Source organism: Centropristis striata, chromosome 11 (assembly GCF_030273125.1).
Source record: "Centropristis striata isolate RG_2023a ecotype Rhode Island chromosome 11, C.striata_1.0, whole genome shotgun sequence".
Classification (NCBI taxonomy): domain Eukaryota; kingdom Metazoa; phylum Chordata; class Actinopteri; order Perciformes; family Serranidae; genus Centropristis; species Centropristis striata.
In genome coordinates, this window is record NC_081527.1 from 5,837,185 (window position 1) to 5,860,001 (window position 22,817).

The following is a 22,817-nucleotide window of genomic DNA, read 5'->3' on the forward strand; positions in this document are numbered from 1 at the left end:
TTTATGTCTTTTTTAAATAATTTTGTGTCTTTTTTGGTAATTTTGTGTCTTTTTTTAGTCATTTTGTGTATTTTTTTGGTCTTTTTTTATGTCTTTTTTGGTAACTGTGTCTTTTGTTGGTAATTTTTTTTATTTTTTTTGTGTCATTTTTTGTCTTTTTTAAATAATTTTGTGTCTTTTTAAAGTAATTTAGTGTTTTTTCTGTCATTTTGTGTCTTTTTTTTGTAATTTTGTGTCTTTTTTTGTCATTTTGATACTGCCTCCAGCGGCCCCCAGGTAATTTGAGTTTGAGACCCCTGCTCTAGATAATCTACAGACATTGGTGTCACTGTTGGAAACATATTCTTACTATTGTATCTTGTGTTTGTGGTGAACTGTTCCCATAAGTTGGAGAACAGAAATGTCTAAATAAAAATGTCCTGATAAGGATAAGGAGCAGATGTCTAAAATGGGTTGCAGTAACACTTTCCAAACTCTTCAGAGTAGGTCAAGGACATTTTTTAAGACCTAGATGAATTTCTCAGGCAATTTTCAGGCCACTGGCATTTGATTTTTTAATGTTTTAACAGATAGGGCTCCTACTGTTTACAGATGTGTGTGACATGGGTGTTTTCTTGCAGGTGAGGGCTACGAGTGCCCAGTGACGGTGGACGACGAGGACAGCAAAGTCATCATTTTCGACAACTGGAAACCGGTGAGTTATACTTAGTGTCAGCTTCACACCTCAGTCACTCCGTCTTTTTATCTCGTACGGTTTAAACCGGCTGCCTGTTTTCTTCTCTCTAAGCCACCATTCACTTCTTCTGCTGTGACATTGTTCGTGAGAAATGGAAAAAGCCATTTGTTAAATCTCTGTGATGGGGCAAATTATTTGTGTGTATTCCAGTGTGTGCATACTTTATCTTTAAAGTGTGTGTCTGTGTGCTGCACTATACGGGGACTCCTGCAGTACGCTCACTGTACTAGAGCTTTTTGAAGTTCTCTCATTTGGAAAAGTGGAAATCACTCTCTCTTTCTTTCAATTCAAGTCTTCGGTTAACAAGGACTTTTTTTGGTAATTTTGTGTCTTTTTTAAAGTAATTTAGTGTTTTTTCATTCGTTTGGTGTCTGTTTTTGGTAAATTTGTGTCTTTTTAAAAGTAATTTAGTGTTTTTTTCATTCGTTTTGTGTCTGTTTTTGGTCATTTTGTGTCTTTTTTTAGTAATTTTGTGTCTTTTTTTTGGTAATGTTGTGGTTTTTTTTGATCATTTTGTGTCTTTTTTAAATAATTTTGTCTTTTTTGGGTCATTTTGTGTCTTTTTTTAAAGTAATTTAGTGTTTTTTCATTCATTTTGTGTCTTTTTTGGTCATTTTGTGTCTTTTTTAAATAATTTTGTGTATTTTTTGGGTCATCTTGTGTCTTTTTTTGGTCATTTTAATACTGCCTCCAGCAGCCCCCAGGTAATTTGAGTTTGAAACTCCTGCTCTAGATAATCAACAGACATTGGTGCGGAAAAAGCCATTTGTCAAATCTCTGTGATGGTGTGTGCATACTTTGGCTTTCTACTATCTTTAAAGTGTGTGTCTGTGTGCTGCTGCACTATACGGAGAATCCTGCAGGAGCGGCGGCGCTCACTGTACTCGAGCTTTTTGAAGTTCTCTCATTTGGAAAAGTGGAAATCACTCTCTCTTTCTTTCAATTCAAGTCTTCGGTTAACAAGGACTTTTTTTGGTAATTTTGTGTCTTTTTTAAAGTAATTTAGTGTTTTTTCATTCGTTTGGTGTCTGTTTTTGGTAAATTTGTGTCTTTTTAAAAGTAATTTAGTGTTTTTTTCATTCGTTTTGTGTCTGTTTTTGGTCATTTTGTGTCTTTTTTTAGTAATTTTGTGTCTTTTTTTTGGTAATGTTGTGGTTTTTTTTGATCATTTTGTGTCTTTTTTAAATAATTTTGTCTTTTTTGGGTCATTTTGTGTCTTTTTTTAAAGTAATTTAGTGTTTTTTCATTCATTTTGTGTCTTTTTTGGTCATTTTGTGTCTTTTTTAAATAATTTTGTGTATTTTTTGGGTCATCTTGTGTCTTTTTTTGGTCATTTTAATACTGCCTCCAGCAGCCCCCAGGTAATTTGAGTTTGAAACTCCTGCTCTAGATAATCAACAGACATTGGTGCGGAAAAAGCCATTTGTCAAATCTCTGTGATGGTGTGTGCATACTTTGGCTTTCTACTATCTTTAAAGTGTGTGTCTGTGTGCTGCTGCACTATACGGAGAATCCTGCAGGAGCGGCGGCGCTCACTGTACTCGAGCTTTTTGAAGTTCTCTCATTTGGAAAAGTGGAAATCACTCTCTCTTTCTTTCAATTCGAGTCTTCGGTTAACAAGGACTTTTTTTTTGATGAGGGCTAAAATTGCTGCGGCTATGCATCATCAACCTTTTGAGCGGAGCAGTGTGAGTGAGTTGAACAGGAAAAACTTTAGCTGCAAAAACAGCTTGTCAGAAAGCTCCTCGTCACCCAGGCGACATTGTGGGATATTAAAAAGCATGCGGTCATTAATGCCTATTAATAATTGGATGGAGCACTCTAATTAGTGTGTTGGGTGGATCATCTCTAATGCATCTTCTTTCAGATGTCCACTCGGCCTGCAGGGACTCTCCCCGTAAGGTTAAATTATTCACACGCAGCTACATTTGGCTCTGGGGAACTCCAATGAAAGCTACATCTTTTCTTCACTTTTCTATCCTCCCTTTCTCTCACCCCCAATTTCTGTTGCAGCTGTCATCATCTCCAAATCTCCCTGTCCATTCACTGTCTTTGTTGCTTTTTTTGTGGGGCATGTTCGCCCGTTTCTCCACTGGCCCTTTTCTGCCGCGGTTAAATCTCGCTGAGAGTTAATTACATTTGTTATTCTGTGCGTGTTAATACGAGGCAGGGCATTAAGGCTGAAGCAACAGACCCAGGCCAGCGGGAAGCTTGGAATAACTCCAGGGCCGTGAGCGGTGGGGGGAGGCGGAGAGGACTGGACAGCTTCCCAAATCATCCGCCAATTCATGCTCATGTTTTTGTGCTTTTTTCTGAGGCAGTGCTCACTGACAGAAGACACATAGGCTGTGCTGGAAATCGCACACTCTCAGACTTGTCATACTAAGTATGTAGTGCGTTCACGCTGCATAGTATGTGGATTTTGTGCATGCAAAAAAATGTCCAGATGTCAAACTATATTGGGAGAATATCTGAGTATGCAGCATCAGTTCACTCAACCGCCCCACTGCATTGCAGTTCTTCAGACTGTACATGTAATAATGGAGATATTCAGCCAGGCCAAACCTTGCTAAATACAGTTAACCCATTTAATCCCAACATTTTCCCAGACATGAAAATATCCAAATGATGTGTCATTAGTACTCCTTTGAAATAATCAACCCTTAGTTTCATGGGAAAAAAAAAAGAAAAAAAAAAGTGTGTTTTATGTTCGGTCACAATAGTGATGTTGTATCTACCATTTACCCATCAGGCTGTCTCATTCTTCAGAGTTACCAGACTAACTGAATTTCCAACCTGGTCTCACAGGAATCCGTGAAATAGCCACGGATTTGCTTAACTCAAAATCCGTGGAATAGCCACGGAATAACTCAAATATCCGTGAAACTGACACGGATTTTGCTACAAGGCAAGTTAATGACAGTCATATCCCGTGGCTATTCCAACATACAAAGTGATTATGTACATTCACTGAGTGAATATTTAGAAAATAAAACATATATTTCTCGCTAGAAATGTGATCAAAATCCATTTTTATGCAGAAACTAAGTCAAAATATTGATTTTTTTCACTAAAAATGAGAGAACTGTCCGCCATGTTTTTTGTTCTGACCGCCGGAACCTTGAAAGTCACGTGACTTGGAACAAACCAATAGAAAAAAATATCCATGGAATAGCCACGTGATATGACTGTCATTAACTTGCATTGAAACGAAATCCGTGTCAGTTTCACGGAAATTTGAGTGATTCCGTGGCTATTCCACGGATTTTGAGTTAAGCGAATCCGTGGCTATTTCACGGATTCCTGTGAGACTTTTTTATTTGATTTATAGACTACATTGACATATTTCTCCTATGGAGTCATAAAAATTATTATATTTCCCTTTCCAGTTATTAACAAATGTAGAATTCTGTTACTGGTAGTCTCCAATATTGCCACTAGAATAATATTCTAGTGTGACTTTGGCCTACATTATCAAATATATAACCAATATGAATACTGAGAGGACAATACGTAGAGCAAACAAAAAAAGCAGTTATTGGTCTAACTCAACATTGTTACTTTATTGTAACAGACATAACATTTTTACTTTTGGACATTTCCAATGTGATGGGAGGAAGAGAACATCCATTGGCTCAGGGCAGCTTTGTTTGACATATTCTGCAGGAATAGAGCCTTATACCGTATTTTCCGGACTTTAAGTCGCTCCGGAGTACAAGTCGCACGAGCCATAAAATGCATAATAAAGAAGGAAAAAACATATATAAGTCGCACTGGAGTATAAGTCGCATTTTTGGGGGAAATTTATTTGATAAAATCCAACACCAAGAACAAACATGTCATCTTGAAAGGCAATTTAAAATAAAAATAGAATAGAGGCAACAACAGGCTGAATAATTGTACGGTATGCTTACGTTACATGACACAACTGAGAACGTGCCTGGTATGTTAACATAACATATTAAGAGTTATTCAGATAACTATAGAATAAATAACATGCTAAGAAGTTTACCAAACCATCCGTGTCACTCCAAATAACTAAAATCCAATGAAATCTTCATCCTCTGTGTCACTTTTAAACAACTCCGCTAACTCCGGAGGTAGAAGATGCTGCGCTTCTTCTTCTACGATGCTTACGTCAGACTCATCCTCATACTCGGCCTAGAGCACCCTCTTGCGGTTTAGTGTGAAAATAACTGAGAAATGATATACCGGTAATAATGTGTTAATAATTTCACACATAAGTCGCTCCAGAGTATAAGTCGCACCCCCGGCCAAACTATGAAAAAAACTGCGACTTATAGTCTGGAAAATACGGTAACTAAGAAATATTTTTACGGTCACTATTGTGACCGGTGGGATTAAATGGGTTAATACAACCCTTATCCAAAAAATGCTGTCAAAATTCTCTCTAATCCTCTGTATTGTAAAAACTTTTGTTGTTTATTGTCGACATATACTCTTTATCCCTGCAACACGCTCCAAAATGTTGCAACAGAGGCGTGTTTTCCTCTCTGTTACATCACCATTTCTTTTAGGACACTAATAGTTGAAGGTTTGAAAGTGAAATTCTTTCCCATTCTTACTTGATGTACAATTTTAGTTGCTCAACAGTCCGGGGTCTCTGTTGTTTTGAGTTCTTTGTGTTTCATAATGCGCTGCACACTTTCAAAGGGAGACTCCAGGCAGGCCAGTCTAGTACCTGCACTGTTTCCCTTTGAAGCCATGCTGCTGTAACAAGTGCAGAATGTAGCTCTGCGTTGTCTTTCTGAAATAAGCAGAGACGTCTCTGGAAAAGACATCTGAATGGTAGCATATGTTGCTAAAAAAACCCACTTTCAGCCTTCACAGATGTACAAGTTCCCAATACCATGCGCACTAATGCACCTCCATACTATCACAGATGCTGGCTTTTGAACTTTGTGCTGGTATCAATCAGGACGGTCCTTTTCCTCTTCAGCCCTGAGGACAAGATATCTATGATTTCCAAAACCATTTGAAATGTGGACTCCTTAGACCAGTGGTTCTCAACCTTGGGGTCCTGACCCCAAAAGGGGTCGCGAGATGCTTTCTGGGGGTTGCCAAATCATTTTGGAAGTCAGCTCTGTCTTCACTGTGTTAAAGTGTTCATGTGTTTTTGGCAATTTAATGTCTTTTTTTGGTAATTTTGTGTTGGTTTTTTTTTGGTCATTTTGTGTCTTTTTTTTGTCATTTTGTGTCTTTTTTGAGTCATTTTGTTTCTTTTGTGGGTAATCTGAACTGTGCGTGTGAGATTCTGTTCAGTGAGCGGGGGTCGCGGACAACTCGCATATTAAATTGGGGGTCGCGACTCAAAAAGGTTGAGAAATACTGCTTTAGACCACAGCACATCCACTTTGCATCAGTCCATCTCCAATGAGCCCCGGCCCTGAGAAGTTGGCAGCGTTTCTGGGTGTTGTAGACAAATGGTTTTCTTTTTGCATGGTAGAGTCTTTACTTGCAGTTGGTAAACTGTTAATGGATCTGCACTTACCGTATTTCCTAAAATAGTAGCCGGGGCTTCTGTTAATAAAAAATCAGTTTGGGACCCGGCTAATAATAGGGGCAGGCTATTATTTGAAGGAGGCTTTTATTAAAAAAAGAAAATCAGAGCAGCTCTGACCGGCACTTTTTAGAGTGTTTTACACAGCGCATTGTAGCTAGTTACCCGGATGTCGGCCATATTGGAAGTACTGGGATGTAAACAAACAATGAACAGCACGCTGAATGTTAATTTGAAGCAGGATTTAAAATGTCTAAACTACTAAAAAGCCCAGAAGAACGTGCGTAAATGGCTCGACTTTACAGAGAATGACTAGGACAGTGTGAGAAACAACGCCTGGGCTTGGAGACCGTGCAACAAGGATGCTGTGGCTCAGTTGGTAGAGCGTTCATCCAGTAACCGAAAGGTCGGTGGTTCTATCCCCGACCATGGCAGCTTCATGTCGAAGTATCCTTGAGCAAGATACTGAACCCCAAATTGCTCCCGATGCTGCGTTCATCGGTGTGTGAATGAATTCCCAATGGTGGCAGGTGTGTATGAATGTGTGTGTGAATGGGTGAATGGATAGGTGAGTGAATGGTAGTAGTGTGTAGTGTAAAGCACTACATACAGTACAGGCCAAAAGTTTGAACACACCCATCTCATTCAATACGTTTTTCTTTATTTTCATGACTATTTTCATTGTAGATTCTCACTGAAGGCATCAAAACTATGAATAAACACATATGGAATTATGTACTTAACAAAAGAAGTGTGAAATAACTGAAAACATGTCTTGTATTTTAGATTCCTCAAAGTAGCCACCCTTTGCTTACTAGAATATAAGACATGTTTTCAGTTATTTCACACTTTTTTGTTAAGTACATAATTCCACATGTGTTCATTAATAGTTTTGATGAATTTACAATGTCAATAGTCATGAAAATATAGGAAAAACATTGAATGAGAAGGTGTGTCCAAACTTTTGGCCTGTACTGTAAGTGCACTCCATTTACCAATTACCATCGATGAGGAGAGTGAAATAAATGAAAGACATTCGCTGTTATGTGTTCTACTCACGTCATATCCTGCCTCAACCGCACTTGAGCCTATACCTGAACCTGAGAAGCCTGAAGTTGGGGCGGATCCTCTCTCCAAAGTCACACTAGAGGGAAAAGTGCCTCATTGAAACACACCTATAGAGACAGACAACCATTCACACTGTCATTCACACCTACGGGCAATTTAGAGACACCAATTAAACCTAAGCTGCATGTTTTTGGACTGTGGGAGGAAGCCGGAGGATCCGGAGAGAACCCACGCTGACATGCAAAGCATCCCAACTTATTTTTTTTGTTGTCAGCAGGTTAGTGTGCGGTTTTGAACTCACTCTCATTAACACACATACAGATGCCAAACTAGCAGACAGATGCTGTCCAGCTGCCTAACATGTGTTGTGGCTTCAAACTGGCACAACATTAACCGCCACTCCCAAGAGGCAAGCGTTCTCCATGGGGCACCCCAACCTACACCCATGTTACCATAGCAACGAGCAAAGACACACACACACACACACACACATACAGGGCTGACTTAATCACTCACTCACACATAAGATCATGCTAGAACAGTCAGCACTGTTCCACGCTGTTGGCTGCGGGGCTTCTTATGTTCGGTGGCCAGCGCCTCATCATTCCCCTGCAATACAAACTGCCAAAAACGATGAAAAACTGTTACATTCACACTCAGCGATTGTTCCTTCAAGTGCTTTCTTGGCTTGACTCACAGCTGATTGACACATGAAGGTCTAGCTGGAGCTGTAATTTTCCCAACTGCAGTGCAGGGAGCGGCGCAAAACAAACTGTAGGTAGTTAGAGCTTATAGTGTGAGTGCACAACACACATTTAGATATATTCACTCTGCGGACAGATGTGTGTGTGTGGGAATGGTCAAAATGTAAAAACACACACAAATTAATCTAATTAATTAGAGGCTTTGTAATTAATTAATCTAAATTAATCGCATTTTAATCGCATATAAATATTTGACCTGAGAACAGTGAGAAGTAATTTTTTTCACATGGATTTTTAGTATACCATTGAATAATGACTGAATACATAAGCTTAAGCAACAAAAATATTGTTTATTTTTTTGCAACGCGTAACGTTTCTCACTGGATGAGTTTCAGGCGGACCGATTATACTGGAGCACCAACTAGCGTTGATGAGTTGAGACAACAACAAACCACAGTGAACATGAAGGAAGAAGCTGATGAGACCTTTGGTTGGCCCCGTGGATGATGGGACATTTAGTTACTAAAAACCAACGGATGGAAGCATCCATAAGAGCATGGTTGTGTTGCTATGCAACAAGGAATTCACATATCACCATAGCAGCACATCCAGCCTCAAGTATCACCTCAATGCTAAACATATAGCAGCTAGCGGCTAGTGTGGTAGCTAGCGTGGATTGTGTTTTACTTAAAAAACCAAAGTATTCTAGTTTACAGAAGGTCTACCTACCTATAGGCTACCTGGATTTATGAAATGTACTATATTTCTAAATATGCTATTGCTACACTTAATGGCAAAAATTGCACTGGTCTGTTGGACAAAATAAACCATATTTTTGTTGCTTAAGCTTATGTATTCAGTCATTATTCAATGGTATACTAAAAATCCATGTGAAAAAAATGACTTCTCACTGTTCTCAGGTCAAATATTTATATGCGATTAAATATGCGATAAAATGCGATTAAAGTGCGATTAAAATGCGATTAACTTCGAATAATTAATTACAAAGCCTCTAATTAATTAAATTATTTTTTTAATCGAGTCCCGGCCCTAGATTATATGTTAGAACTGAAACTGTAATAGCACCTCCTTATGTGTGTTCTTAATGCATGTGTGTGTATGTTTGTCATCTTGTGAAATAAAGAAGCGAGTTAAAAAAAAAAAAAAAACACACACACACACATCCACAGAAGGCTGAGAGTCTGCTCGGCCAGACGCTGGGACGTTGTGAGTGTTGTTGACGTCACAGGGGTTGGACGGTTTAAATAAGTCATCCATGAGCCCAAAATAGAAACACTGGCACACTTGGCCTTGTCCACGCCGCCCTTCGCCTTTAGACTGACATTGGTTGTGTAATGTATCTCTTAAACACCCGACTGGGCTCAGAATGTAGATAACCAAGTGGGAGATTGAGGTCACAGAGGACCAGAGGGGAACCACACACCCTTTTTCTGCAATGCGTGTTTATCCGTCTCAGTGTCTTTGTGACTGAATCCAATCTGAACTTGAGACAGTCTAGGAGTTTCCATTATTATTTGATAGCTTTTAAATTTAAATATTTATTGAAGAATAACCAAATGGTTCAGCCTGAGGCCTGTAGAAATATAGGCCAGTGATGTATATGTGTGTGTTTATCAGCGTGCAGTCAGGAGAATTCGCTGCAGGATCGTTTATTATGTTAAGACAAATTAGAGAAAAACTCCTGGATGCAATTTTTTTGGTGTTTTTTTGTGTGTTTCTTGTGGGGTTTTTTTTATGTGTTTTTATGTGTGTTTCTGTGTGCTTTTTGTTTAAAAAAATGTTTTTTGTATTTTTATTTTTATTTTTTTTGTGATTTTGTATGTGTTTTTTTGTTATGTGTTTTTTGTATATATTTTTTTGTGGGTTTTTTTGTGTTTCTTGTGTGTTTTTTGTTGAAATTTTATTTTTTTTAATTTTTGTATTTTTATTTTATTTTTGTGATTTTGTGTGTTTTTTATGTGTTTTTATGTGTGTTTTTTGTTTAAACATTTTTTTTTGTATGTTTTCATTTTAATTTTATTTTTGTCATTTTGTGTGTGTTTTTTGTTGTGTTTTTTGTATATATATTTTTTGTGTGTTTTTTGTGTTTCAAAATGTTGATGCAGTAAGTCAAGGAGTCTAGGAGTTTCCATTATTATTTGATAGCTTTTAAATTGAAATATTCATTGAAGAAAAAACAAACGGTTCAGCCTGAGGCCTGTAGAAATATAGGGTTAGTGATGTATATGTGTGTGTTTATCAGCGTGCAGTCAGGAGAATTGGCTGCAGGATCGTTTATTATGTTAAGGCAAATTAGAGAAAAAGTCCAGGATGCAATTTGGGAGAAGATAATTGCTGCTTGACCACATTCTTTTGCCCGATTAAGAGGGAAGAAAAACATCGTTCCACCATCCAGTTCTTGGAACAGGAACAGATTTTGGCGTCGTCTCCAGGGTGTTTCTCCTCTGGACATTTCTCTCCTTCCTGTTTTGCTGCTCGGCTTCTGCAGCCTGATGAGAGTCGTTCTGGACAACTGACTATTCCTCATTTCTTGCATATAAGCTATTATACCATAACAGTTCTGTTTGTTTTTAGTCTCTGCTGGGAGTCAGCGCTCCATTTATCTGTGTAAAATACTCTGTGTGAACCAAAACAAAGGAATGGAAAAAGCTACATGCTGCATTTTTATTTAAAAGATGAATAGCAAAATCCTCTTAAAAGTTTTAAACGGTGATCAGGCGGCAGGCTCCAGCTGAGAACAGACAGAAAAGCTTTGATTCAGGATGATTTAAGATATTTTGGGGACAGAAAACAGTTCAGGGACATGTTTTAAGTTTTGTCACTTTGTTTTTTAACGACGGTTTTGAACTGACTATACTGCTAGATAGTATACAACTACAGGTGCATCTCAATAAATTAGAATATCATAGAAAAGTTTATTTATGTCAGTAATTCAATTCAAAAAAGTGGAAATAACACATTATATAGATCCATTACACACAGAATGAAACATTCCATGTCTTAATTTATTTAATTTATTCTAATTATAATGATTAGGCTTATATTTAATGAAGACCTAAAATTCAGTGTCTCAAACAATTGAGGGTCGTCTAGAATGCCCTGCTTAACCTGCTGCCCCCGCGACCAGGCCCCGGATAAGCAGAGGAAAATGGATGTTTAATATGTAAATGTTGGCCTCTGAAAAGTATGTCATCTATATGACTCAATACTTGGTTGGGGCTATTTCACTTTAACCCTTTAAATGGGGTAGAGAAAAAAGTTGCAAATTTACTTGATTAAAATGGCAAATCGGCGCAAAATAAGTCACAGATTTACGAGAAAAAAGTAACTTTTTTCTCGCAGATTCACCACTTTAAATCTCATCAATCTGCGCATTTTTTTTCTCGTAGATTTGCCACTTTAATCTCGTAAACTTTTTTCTCAAAATATTACCCCCCTCCCCCGGGTCCATATGTTTTTTTTTTGTTTTTTTTTACACATTCTGGCTCTATGTAATATCCTCCAATATTCTCTAGGGTTGAAATTTGGAATTTGCAAGTATTTTAATGAGTGCCCTATTAAGGGTTAAGTGGAAATGGACTTTTTCATCATATTCTGATGTATTGAGATGCAGCTGTAAACTACAAATCACTGGACAGGTACTACTGTAGTACACAAGTTATTCTCGGAGTCCTGCTCTCTAGCTAGAAAGAATAGCTAGTTAGCCAATGTTCGTCTCACAAAATTATTATAATTTAATGTGGTGCTTATGTCCTGGAGGGAAATCCTCGTTTATCCTCCCTGCAGAGGGGTCAGAGGTCAACTAGGGAACAGCATCCCTGAAACCAGTAGGGATTCAGGGATTCAGGGATTTGCTAATGAACACTTCAGCAGGGTGGAGGCTCCACATGCCGAATGTAAAAGCCTGAATCTGGGTCATGCAGGGACACACACGGCACCTCCCTGTGTGTGTGTGTGTGTGTGTGTGTGTGTGTGTCTTCTTGTACTACCTACATAGTGAGGACCACAACACGTTTTTAACCAACAGAGTGAGGACATTTTTGCAAAGTGAGGACATTTTGGCCGGTCCTCACTTCTTTTAAGGCTTTTTTGAGATTTCAGACTTTGTTTTAAGGGTTAAAGGTTACATGATAATGATAATAAACTGAAACTGTATTGTGTGTTTACAAAACTAACTAAAATTTTATTGAAAATGTCCTTCGTTTTCATCTTTGTCAACCTTTTTCATACATAATGAAGATGGATCAGACAAAGGAAATAAAGGCAGAATTTACTGTGACCTCTTTTAATCTCCCACCCAACAAATACCTCATTATAAAAACCTAAAACTAATAAAAACTAAACTAAAACTAAAGCATTTAAATAAAAAAAAATACTAAACTAAAACTAGCAAACTCACTCTAAAAACTCATTAAAACTAATTGAATTTGAATTAAAAAATTCACAACAATATTAAAACTAAAACTAATGAAAAATCCAAAACTATTATAACCTTGCAAGGAAATGCACTATTACAATGAGGGTCCTCACAAAGATAGAAGTACAAGAATGTGTGTGTGTGTGTGTGGTTGGTGGTCATTGTAGCAAAAGTCTGCGTGTTGCACCGTGCTGGTGGTCAGTTGTGCTCGGCTTACACACTACTTATGCATATGTGCTTGCATGTGTGTGTGTGTGTGTGTGTGTGTGTGTTTGTGTGTGTGTGTGTGTGTGTGTGTGTGTGTGGCCTAACCAGTGCAGGCCAGATGGCCTCTGTAATATATTTCCTTAGGGAAGCGTTGTCTCTGTGCAGCAGAAAGTAAGTAAGTGAGAGAAAAATAACAAACCTACTAACTCAGCATTCCATCTGCACTAAGCTTCGTCATCCTATTATCAGATTTTGACTGAGCCACCAGAGCAAGGTGCTCTTCCATCTCCCCTTCCTGCTCCCCCTCCTCTTCTTCCTTCCTTCCTTCCTTCCTTTATACTGTCTTTCTTTCATCCCTCTTCATTCATCACTGCTGCATCTTTATTGATCCGCCTGCTTTTTCATTTTGCTCCGACAGGCAGTCAGACTGATAGAAAACAAGCCAAAGAAGCAGATGTGCGAGGAACACGTGTTTGCTTTTCATAAGGCGAAATAGCAGCGTTAACCTCTATTTATTTATTTATCCGTGCACGTGTGCGTGTGCATGTGCGGCTATGTGCAAGCAGGTGGGGGTGTGTTTGACCTTTTATTTCCATGTAAAAGCCGTAAGCTGCTTTACTCATGTATCTTGTTCTGCAAAGCAAATTACTTGGGAGCCAATAGATTGCAATAGTTCAGGTTGTGTGTTCCAGGCGGCCGTCGGGGGGCATGTTGTATAACGAAGGACACACACACACACACACACACATGCTCACACACTCTTAAAATATGGCCAAATGCTGTTTTTTTCTGCCTTGTTTCACAACTGGAAGAAATAATAGTTAGAGTGCCTGCAGAGCCACAGCATGTTATGCAAATGACGCCTGATAAGTGATTCATTGTCCTCACTGTTAATGGTAACTGATGGAGTCCCAGCTCCAGCAAGTTGGTGTGAGTGTGTTTTTGAGTGCATGTTAATGTGTATAATGTGTATAATGTGTATAGTTTCTGTGCATGTAAAAAGCTTCTGAAACGTGGAAAATTCCACTTTGTGGCTGTTTTTCAACCACAATGCCACTGATAGCTTTAGGAAACTCAGCTGCAGCTTCTCACTGCAAAAACTATAGAGCCCGACCCATTTACCATTGACCTGCACTCATATATGTATATATATATATATATATATATATATATATATATATATATATATATAGTGTTTTACAATATACATTTTTTACACAACATATAATGCAGGAAATGAAGCTTGGGGGGATTTAGAAATGATGTCATATAGCTTAGATCAGGGATTGGCAACTGGAGGCCCGGGGGCCGCATACGGCCCGCACCCTCACTTGAAGTGGCCCTCAGTACAACTACATGCATTTGAGCATAAAATCCTAAAAGTGCAGCGTAAAAATGCAAAAAAATGACTTCTTGCAACTAATGTTGGTCTGCTGTTCTTGCACTGAAAAAAAAATAAATCACAGTGAGTGGTTATTTTTTATTTGCTTCAAACCTTTTGTATTCCTATTTATAGTGTTATACATGCATTTGAGCATGAAATATGTTAAGTTACTGCACTGTAAACATATTTAAAATTGCGCTTTCATCATATCTGGTTAAGTGCACGGTCCTATATGTGGCCCTGTGGTAGTGTCCATGAAAAATTGTGGCCCCCTGCAGCATTTAAGTTGCCCGTCCCTGACCTATATATATATATATACAAACATATAGATTTTTAGGCAAATATTGTACTTTTTACTCCACTAATTTGATTAAATATTTCCACTTTTTTTTATCAGCCTTTCTTTACAGTATAACTTATTCTAAATATGTATTTGTCCCCTATTTCTAAAAGTTAGTCTTTCCATCTCTAAACTTTGTTCTGCTGTTAATACCCATGCTACTAATTATGGTGTATTTGATTGTTTCCATGCTTTAGTCACCTGCTTCATGGCGGTTACTCTCAGTAAATTAAAAAAATAAATGTTCTTTGCTCTTATCTTTCCTTTTAAATAAATACCTAACCAATGTTGTACCTTCAAAGGCTCTTTAAACTAAAAAAAGTACATTGTATGTTCAATGCATGAACAACAATCATGCATAGAGAAAGCCTATCGGCCACCATATTGGTAATCAGTGAATTTTATGCCTTTAAAATCAGTATTGGTCTCAAAAATCCTAACCTTATGGGCACTGACATAATAAATCTCCTTTTCAAAAATAAAAAAATAGTTTCTCTGTATGTTGCACTGAAAAAAGAAGGGTTGGAAACCCTGTTTTCTGTCAGGTTTTATTTGATTTATGTTTGTCTTATCTACATCTGCGCCAGAAACAGGAAGTTGTGGAAACAGTAATTCATAGAAAGCCTGGTTTGTGACGCATTTTATTGGTGGAACAGACAGGCCTTTCTGTCCGTTTATTGTGATGTTTGAAGGCCTTATTGATTGCCCCAGTGGGCTGTGTTTAAACAGTGAAAAGCTGCAACAGAGAAGTAAAAAGAGCTCCAGCAGTATATCCAAAAGGTATATTATCAGCCAATTATAGCTCATTACAGATACATCTGTATTTGTGTATATTTCAGACATGTAAATAAGAAAAATATGTATTGGATGGATGGATGGATGGATGGATGGATGGATGGATGGATGGATGGATGGATGGATGGATAGATAGATAGATAGATAGATAGATAGATAGATAGATAGATAGATAGATAGATAGATAGATAGATAGATAGATAGATAGATAGATACTAGAGTGTAGAATATAGTCACTTATACCTTGGATCCTTAGCTAGAATTGGTGTTTATATTATGTTACATTTATGGATTCAGCACCAGTGAGAAGTTTTATGAAACTTAACCCTTAATAGGGCACTGATTGAAATATTTGCAAATTCCAAATTTCAACCCTAGAGAATATTGGAGGATATTACATACAGCCAGAATGTGTAAAAAAAAACATACAGACTTCTACGAGAAAAAATTTTGCAGATTTATGAGATTTAAAGTGCTGATTCCCCCCCCCCCCCACACACACTTTTTTCTCGTAAATCTGCAACTTTTTTCACACAGATTTGCCACTTTAAATCTGCGACTTTTTTTCTTGTAGATTTTCCACTTGATTCTAGTAAATTTGCAACTTTTTTTCTTGAAATATTACCTGAAGTTACCAAATATAGTTCTTTGCCCGATAAAGTGTCAGTCACATAGATCATAATCCACAGTCATGAATGATGAGCAACAACAAGGCAGTTTTTATCCAGGATGTAGCCCAAAGCAACAATCACCCACCATTATTTATTCATAATTTCAATATAGAGCCAGCCAGCATTGTACATGTAGCTTTGAATACAAATCAGAAGTGAATTTATGACTTGTAATTATCTCGGCGTGAGGAGCTCCGCCTCTGACTTTATATACACTCAAGTATTAGAGCAGCAGATGGGTGAATGTATGAGTAACACCTGAACATTTCAGCCATATGTGATTGTTGAACATATCATTTCATAACCATGAGCACTAATCTGCTGCTATAACAGCCTCCATTCCTCTTCTGGGAAGCTTTCCACCAGATTTTGGAACGTGGCTGTTGAGATTTGCTCCCGTTCAGCCACAGGAGTGTTTAGAGAAGTTGGGCACTAATGTTGGATGTTGGATGGCGTTCACACTTGATGTTCCAACTGTCATCTCACTGATTTAAATATCTCTGACTCTTTATTGGTGTGTAGCAGTGGTGTATGGATTGATGTCCCGCCCACCTCAAATGAGTGGCAAACTGACACAGGCAAAGTATCAGAAATGTATCTCATGTGAAATAAACAAAAGTGTCAAAAAACTGCTTTTATGTAGCCTGGGTATGCCCATACTGCCTTGCGTGCTCGATTTTATTTCGAACTGTGAAAGGGTCTGGTGTCCATGGCCGTTTGTTAGCCGTTTTAGTGATCCAATCACAGATCGGGGAGGGACGGCAAGACGATGACACGTAATAGACAGACGGAAGCTTGTAGTTTTGTAGTTTTCTTACAGATCCAACATGGCTGCAGCAGACGTGAAACTCTCTTTAGCTGTAGACGGCGTTTTAAATAGTTTAGAGCCAAAGTTTATGTTAAAAGAAGAACAGCGTTTGACTTTACACTCCTTTATCACCACCAAAAAGGATGTTTTAGCCTTGCTTCCGACAGGATTTGGCCAAAGCCTAATCTACCAACTAGCCCCGCTACCGCTCGCTGCTGTAACCACGGTGATCTGGCTACGAGACGGGGGACAGCGGAGCCGCCCAGAGACCCCCAGCAGCTCGTCTACTGACCGTAAAATCAGTGGATGTGTGTGGCTGAATGACATGAGGGGGAATAAGGTGTAAAAATAAAGAATCTTGCAGAAAGCGAGAACTGTAGAAGCAAAGCAGCAAGCAACACACATGCACACACACACACACACACACACCAACACTGCCGGTAGACTGTGAGCTGAAACTACGGAGCAGCAAGAGCCAACATGCTGCAGAAAAACGTTGCAGAAGCAGAATTGAGCATTTTAGTCTCAAAGGAGAGATGGGCTAGTCTGGCTATGTAAACATCAATTTCTGTCGCTCTACATACGCCATCTGGTATAACTGTTACGATTGGCTAAGAGCTACCTACAGACGCTTATGATAGACATTCGTAGCGCCCAATAAACGGCTCTGGAGGATCATAAGCCACGCCTCTTCTACGGAGAAATGAATTGGTAGTATCCAGACTATATCTTATTTGTGATATAGCCTGCCGTTAGCCAGGCTAGCTTTAATGTAGGATCTAATTCACTCCTAGCAAGATGATTGGGAAGATTGGAGCGTTCACAAGCGACCAACGGGCCACAAACCAACGGGTGACATCACGGTCACTACGTCCATTATTTATTTACAGTCTGTGATTTGTTATCAAGATGATTTCTTTGGTATTTTCCCGAATGCTCACTGATCTGTGTGTATTTGCATGTGGTTTGAATATTACTCCACGGGTTTGGCTTTTGTTTTTGTCTGTTGTTGTGTCCGTTTGTTATTTTGTGTCTTTTTTGTCATTTTGTGTCTTTTTATGTCGTTTTTGGTCATTTTGTGTCTTTTTTGGTCATTTTGTGTCTCTTTTTTGTAATTTGTGTGTTCTGTGTCTTTTTTGGTCTTCTTTGGGTCTTTTTTTGACGTGCTCCGGCGCTTTCGTGGACTCCAGAGGGTTAATGGAATTTTATTCTGAACTCAATGCTTCCAACGGGTCACAAACCAACGGGTGACATCACGGTCACTACGTCCATTATTTATTTACAGTCTGTGATTTGTTATCAAGATGATGTCATTGGTATTTTCCCAAATGCTCACTGATCTGTGTGTATTTGCATGTGGTTTGAATATTACTCCACGGGTTTGGCTTTTGTTTTTGTCTGTTAGTCCGTGTGTGTGTGTGTGTGTTTGTGTGTGTGGGGAGTAGGTATTGACAGATGGCCTGCTCCCTGTGAACAGAGAGGAGCTGCTTAATCGAGAGAAAGAAAAATAGGGAGAGGGAGGGAGGGAGTTGGCACTGTCCTGAGCTCCTCTGTCTCCGTTTGATAGAGAGGTGTATTTACTTGGTCACAGTTTTTTCTCCTGAAGCGCTCCATCACTCTCCTGATCAATGTCCACGCTCTGTTTGTACGCCTTTGCTTACAAAGATTAGCGTCTCAGTTTCTCTCCTTTTTCTCTTCTCTTCTTGTCTCCATTCTTCTTCTTCTTCTTCGTTCCTCCTCATCCCCAAATCAGACAGTGACAGGTGGCTACCTTCCGTGCCAATGGCTCCCTGCCCTCCTCCTTTTCTCCGCTCCCTGTCTTTTCCTGTGCTCCGTCAAACAGACAGAGTGCCAAGGCGCTCCCATGAATTTCCTGCTCCGGGGTCTGATCTGATACTACTTGGCCCGATTCAGACAATGTAAATTTTTCAGGCGTCTGAAACTCTCTGGAGGGCGGGGATTTACCTTCAGGGGCTGTGGATGTAGGGCAAGGGCATCCACGTACTCACACACACACACAAACACACACACACACACACACACACACACACAAAGACAATATATAGTCCAGAGCTGGCGGGCAGATTGGGTTATATGGTGGAAATGTGTTTTCATATTGATTCAGCCACCAGTGTTTATAGCTTCAGAGGACTATTTCCAGTTGAGATACGATTTGATTGTGTTTGCAGTTCAGACTTTTGCAGTGTTCCAAAATAGCACAATGGATTGTCATAGTTATAGATTTAACGTTTAAAGCATGGGTCTCAAACTCGCGGCCCGCGGGCCAATTGTGGCCATCGTGATGATATTTTGTGGCCCCCACCTTGATATGAAAGTTTAATGTGAGTTTTATATGAATGGCACTTTACTGTGTTGTGTGTGGAAGGTCCCTTTAATTACTTTTTTTTGGTAATTTTGTGTCTTTTTTGGTAATTTTGTGTCTTTTTTTTAGTAATTCTGTGTCTTTTTTTGTAATTTTGTGTCTTTTTTGGTAATTTTGTCTTTTTTAAATAATTTTGTGTCTTTTTGGTAATCTGTCTTTTTTTGTAATTTTGTGTCCTTTTTTGATAATTTTGTGTATTTTTTGTGTATTTTTTTGGGTCATTTAGTATCTTTTTTTGTCATTTTGTGTCTTTCTTTTGGTAATTTTGTGTCTTTTTTTTTTGTAATTTGGTGTCTTTTTTGAGTAATTTTGTGTCTTTTTAAAGTAATTTAGTTTGCCAGCGGCCCCCAGGTAATATGAATTTGAGACCCCTGCTTTAAATAGAATTCAACTCCGGAGCATGTTTACTGTTAAGTCAAGAAAAAAAAAACTTCTGAGCTTGAGACTGTAATATAATCTTTGTTTTCTGCTGTTGGCCCACAAACAGTGAACAGAAATACTTCTTGACACAGATGCATTTGAATTGCATTAGTAGAGTTTGTGCTTCACGAGCCTGCAAGAAACGCATAAGGATATAAAATATTTGTTCCTGTATGACTTCTAATTCTATACTGGGTCTCCACAGAGAATGGGACTTTGACTGGAATAATACCGTGGAGTCAGGTCTCAGGTTTCTGTCTTTGGGAGAAAAAATTGTTTGTATTGATTGTGCTTGTCCAGCTTAATATGAAATGACTTGAGTTTTAACCTCTTCAATCCCACAGGCCTGGAATAGCATTGTCAATTTCCACAGGTCCTAGAAATGTAAATGTAGTGAATTAGATCAATAAAAAATAAGACTTCTAATATTTTCCATTTGATGCAAATCCTAGTTTTGTAGAATCACTAAAAATTAGGATCAAGCAGAGAAAAATGTGTTGTTGTGTACCAGAGTGAAAAAATATTTCTGTATCTAACTTTGTTGTTACTTTAACTCTATGGAGTCTTGGACTATTTTGTCCTTTTTTTAATCCTTTTCATGTCCTTTCGTGTCTGTTTTGTCTTTTTTTTTTGTAATTTTGTGTCTTTTTTTTTTTCATTTTGTGTCTCTTTTTTTTGTAATTTGGAGTCTTTTTTGGTCTTTTTTTTATGTGCTCCGGTGCTTTTGTGGACTCCAGAGGGTTAAGGGAATTTTAAAGCAGTATTTATATATGTTTGGACGTGTTTTGGCAGTAGATTACAGTTGTCTATTTACACACCCAGCATTTTTTGGAGTCATGTTTCGAAGTCCAGTATTCAATAAAAGCGAAAATTTAATATATTTAACCTCTTTTTTGGTCTCCTCCATCTCCTGAGGGGACATATTTAGCAGCTAAATGCTAAAGAACCTGCTAGTTGGCAAGTTTGGTGCTGGACAGGTCAGTCAGTGTGTCAGAGAAGAGAAAACATCTGCCTGGAACAATACAGAAATGATCCTAATGAGGTCCAGGGGCCAAACCTCCTGCGGATAATGCAAGGTGAAAATTAGCTTTTTGTTGGTGTGAATACTCCAGACCACAATGTTTCAGGCCATAAAAACAAAACAATATGCTGATAGGTCATGGGTCTCAAACTTGAGGCCTGCGCGCCAATTGCGGCCCTCGTGATGATATTTTGTGGCCCCCACCTTGATATGAAAGTTTAATGTGAGTTTTATATGAATGGCACTTTACTGTGTTGTGTGTGGAAGGTCCCTTTAATTACTTTTTGGTAATTGAATGGTTTTTTTTTTTGGTAATTTTTCTTTTTTAAATAATTTTGTGTCTTTTTTAAGTAATTTAGTGTTTTTTCAGTCATTTTGTGTCTTTTTTTGTAATTTTTTTGGTCATTTTGTGTCTTTTTTAGTCATTATGTTTCTTTTTTGGTCATTTCGTGTCTATTTCATAAGTCATTTAGTGTCTTTATTAGTCATTTTGTGTCTATTTTTAGTAATTTTGTGTCTTTTTTTGTCATTTTGTGTCTTTTTTTTTAGTCATTTTGTGTCTTTTTTGGTCATTTTGTGTCCTTTTTTGGTTATTTTGTGTCCTTTTGGCTCATTTTGTGTTTTTTTATGGTCATTTTATGTCTTTTTTTAGTCATTTTGTGTCTTTTTTGGTCATTTTGTGTCTTTTTTCTTAGTAATTTTGTGTCTTTTTTTGGTCATTTTGATACTGCCTCCAGCAGCCCCCAGGTAATTTGAGTTTGAGACCCCTGTGATAGGTGCTAAAATGCTCCATGGACCCGAGGGGAACTGTAAATTTGGGTGGTAATTCTCTATGAGGGGCGTCTTTCATACTACACATAGACATTTGACCTTATAGATATTTATTAGTGCAGATTAAGGGAAATATAGAGACCACAAAAGGTTAATGTTTTTTGGACCGCATTCTCAACAAAACTGAATCATATAACAGCTACAATGCTGTGTGACACAAATGGTGCTAATCCTCATCACCACAGGCTTCAGACTTAAATCCAAAATTGGATTGCATTTCACTCTGCAGTTCACAACCACAGGGAATTCATTTCTCTAAACCCTGAACCATATGGCAAAGCCCCTGTGTTTAAATATTACTCAGCAAATTAGCAGACCTTTGACTGATAAGTAATTAGGTCAACAAATGATCAGCTCGGAGGGATTTGACCATTAACCCTCTGGGCTCTATGATCCTGATCAGATCATGTGAAGTTTAACAAAAATCATTCAACATTGACATTCCCAGGTCATGTAAAACCAAATATATGATAATAAGATAAGATAATAATGATAATATGTCATTTGGCACATAGTTTGTTTTTGAAGAGTTGCAGCTAAAAAGGAAAAACACCTAAAAATATAAATGTTTTTATGAGACTTTTTTGTATATAGTTTGATTATATTTAAATGTTTACTTTTTTATATATTCATATATGCATCCTATGTCTATTTTCAGTTTATTGAGCATATTTGTGGTTTTCATTGTAGTAAATAGTATAATTTTTCAACTCGGATTTCACGATTTTTGTGTATTTTTGGGCTCAATATGTTGATAAAGTAGGTTAAAGTGAGAAAATAACTGTCAAATCATATAGGTGAAGAAAAAATGGATACCAAATATGGGTATAGTAAACATTTTTGGTAATGCTTTAGAATAAGGTCCTTAATAACCATTAATTAACAAGTAATAAGGCATTGTTCTCGCTTTAGATCCGGTAGTTGCAAAAAGCATAGTTAACTTATAGCTAACTTATAATAGATGAGCAATAAAGTATATTTTAATATCAATAAGCAAACAAAATAAAATTAATAAAGGCATGGCAAAGATATAATGGGTGGGTCATGGGTGTTTGTAATGCCATTATTAACACTTATATAAGCTTATAAACACACAATAATGTTAATAAGCATCTTGTAAGGACTTACACGGGCCTTATTACTTGTTAATTAATGGTTATTACAAGGACCTTAATATAAAGCGTTACCACATTTTTTATGTGGTACATGAAGGGCAAAATCAGTATTAAAAAACCCCAAAAAACTGCCAAAATAGGCTCAGACCCCAAAGGTTTAATTCTCATTGGATATGATGACTTTAGTTGAGATTTCACACAAGCTAGAGCCAGAACAACCTTTCATGACCTATTTTACACCCGTGAATCCCCTTCAGTCCGATGTAAACGTCCATCCATTCTCGTCCGCTTATCCGGGGCCGGGTCGCGGGGGCAGCAGGCTAAGCAGGGCATTCCAGGCGCCCCTCTCCCCAGCCACAACAGCAGATGTAAACG

General features: G+C 38.0%; 1 protein-coding gene across 1 annotated transcript in view; it reads left to right on the forward strand.

Annotated features, from left to right (window-relative positions):
• The window catches only part of rem2 (RAS (RAD and GEM)-like GTP binding 2), a 57,334-nt gene that overhangs the window by 10,858 nt on the left and 23,659 nt on the right, over nt 1-22,817 (forward strand). Inside the window, exon 3 of the mRNA XM_059344988.1 lies at nt 621-694. Coding sequence (XP_059200971.1) covers nt 621-694 — 74 coding nt within the window. The remainder of the gene's footprint in view (nt 1-620; nt 695-22,817) is intronic.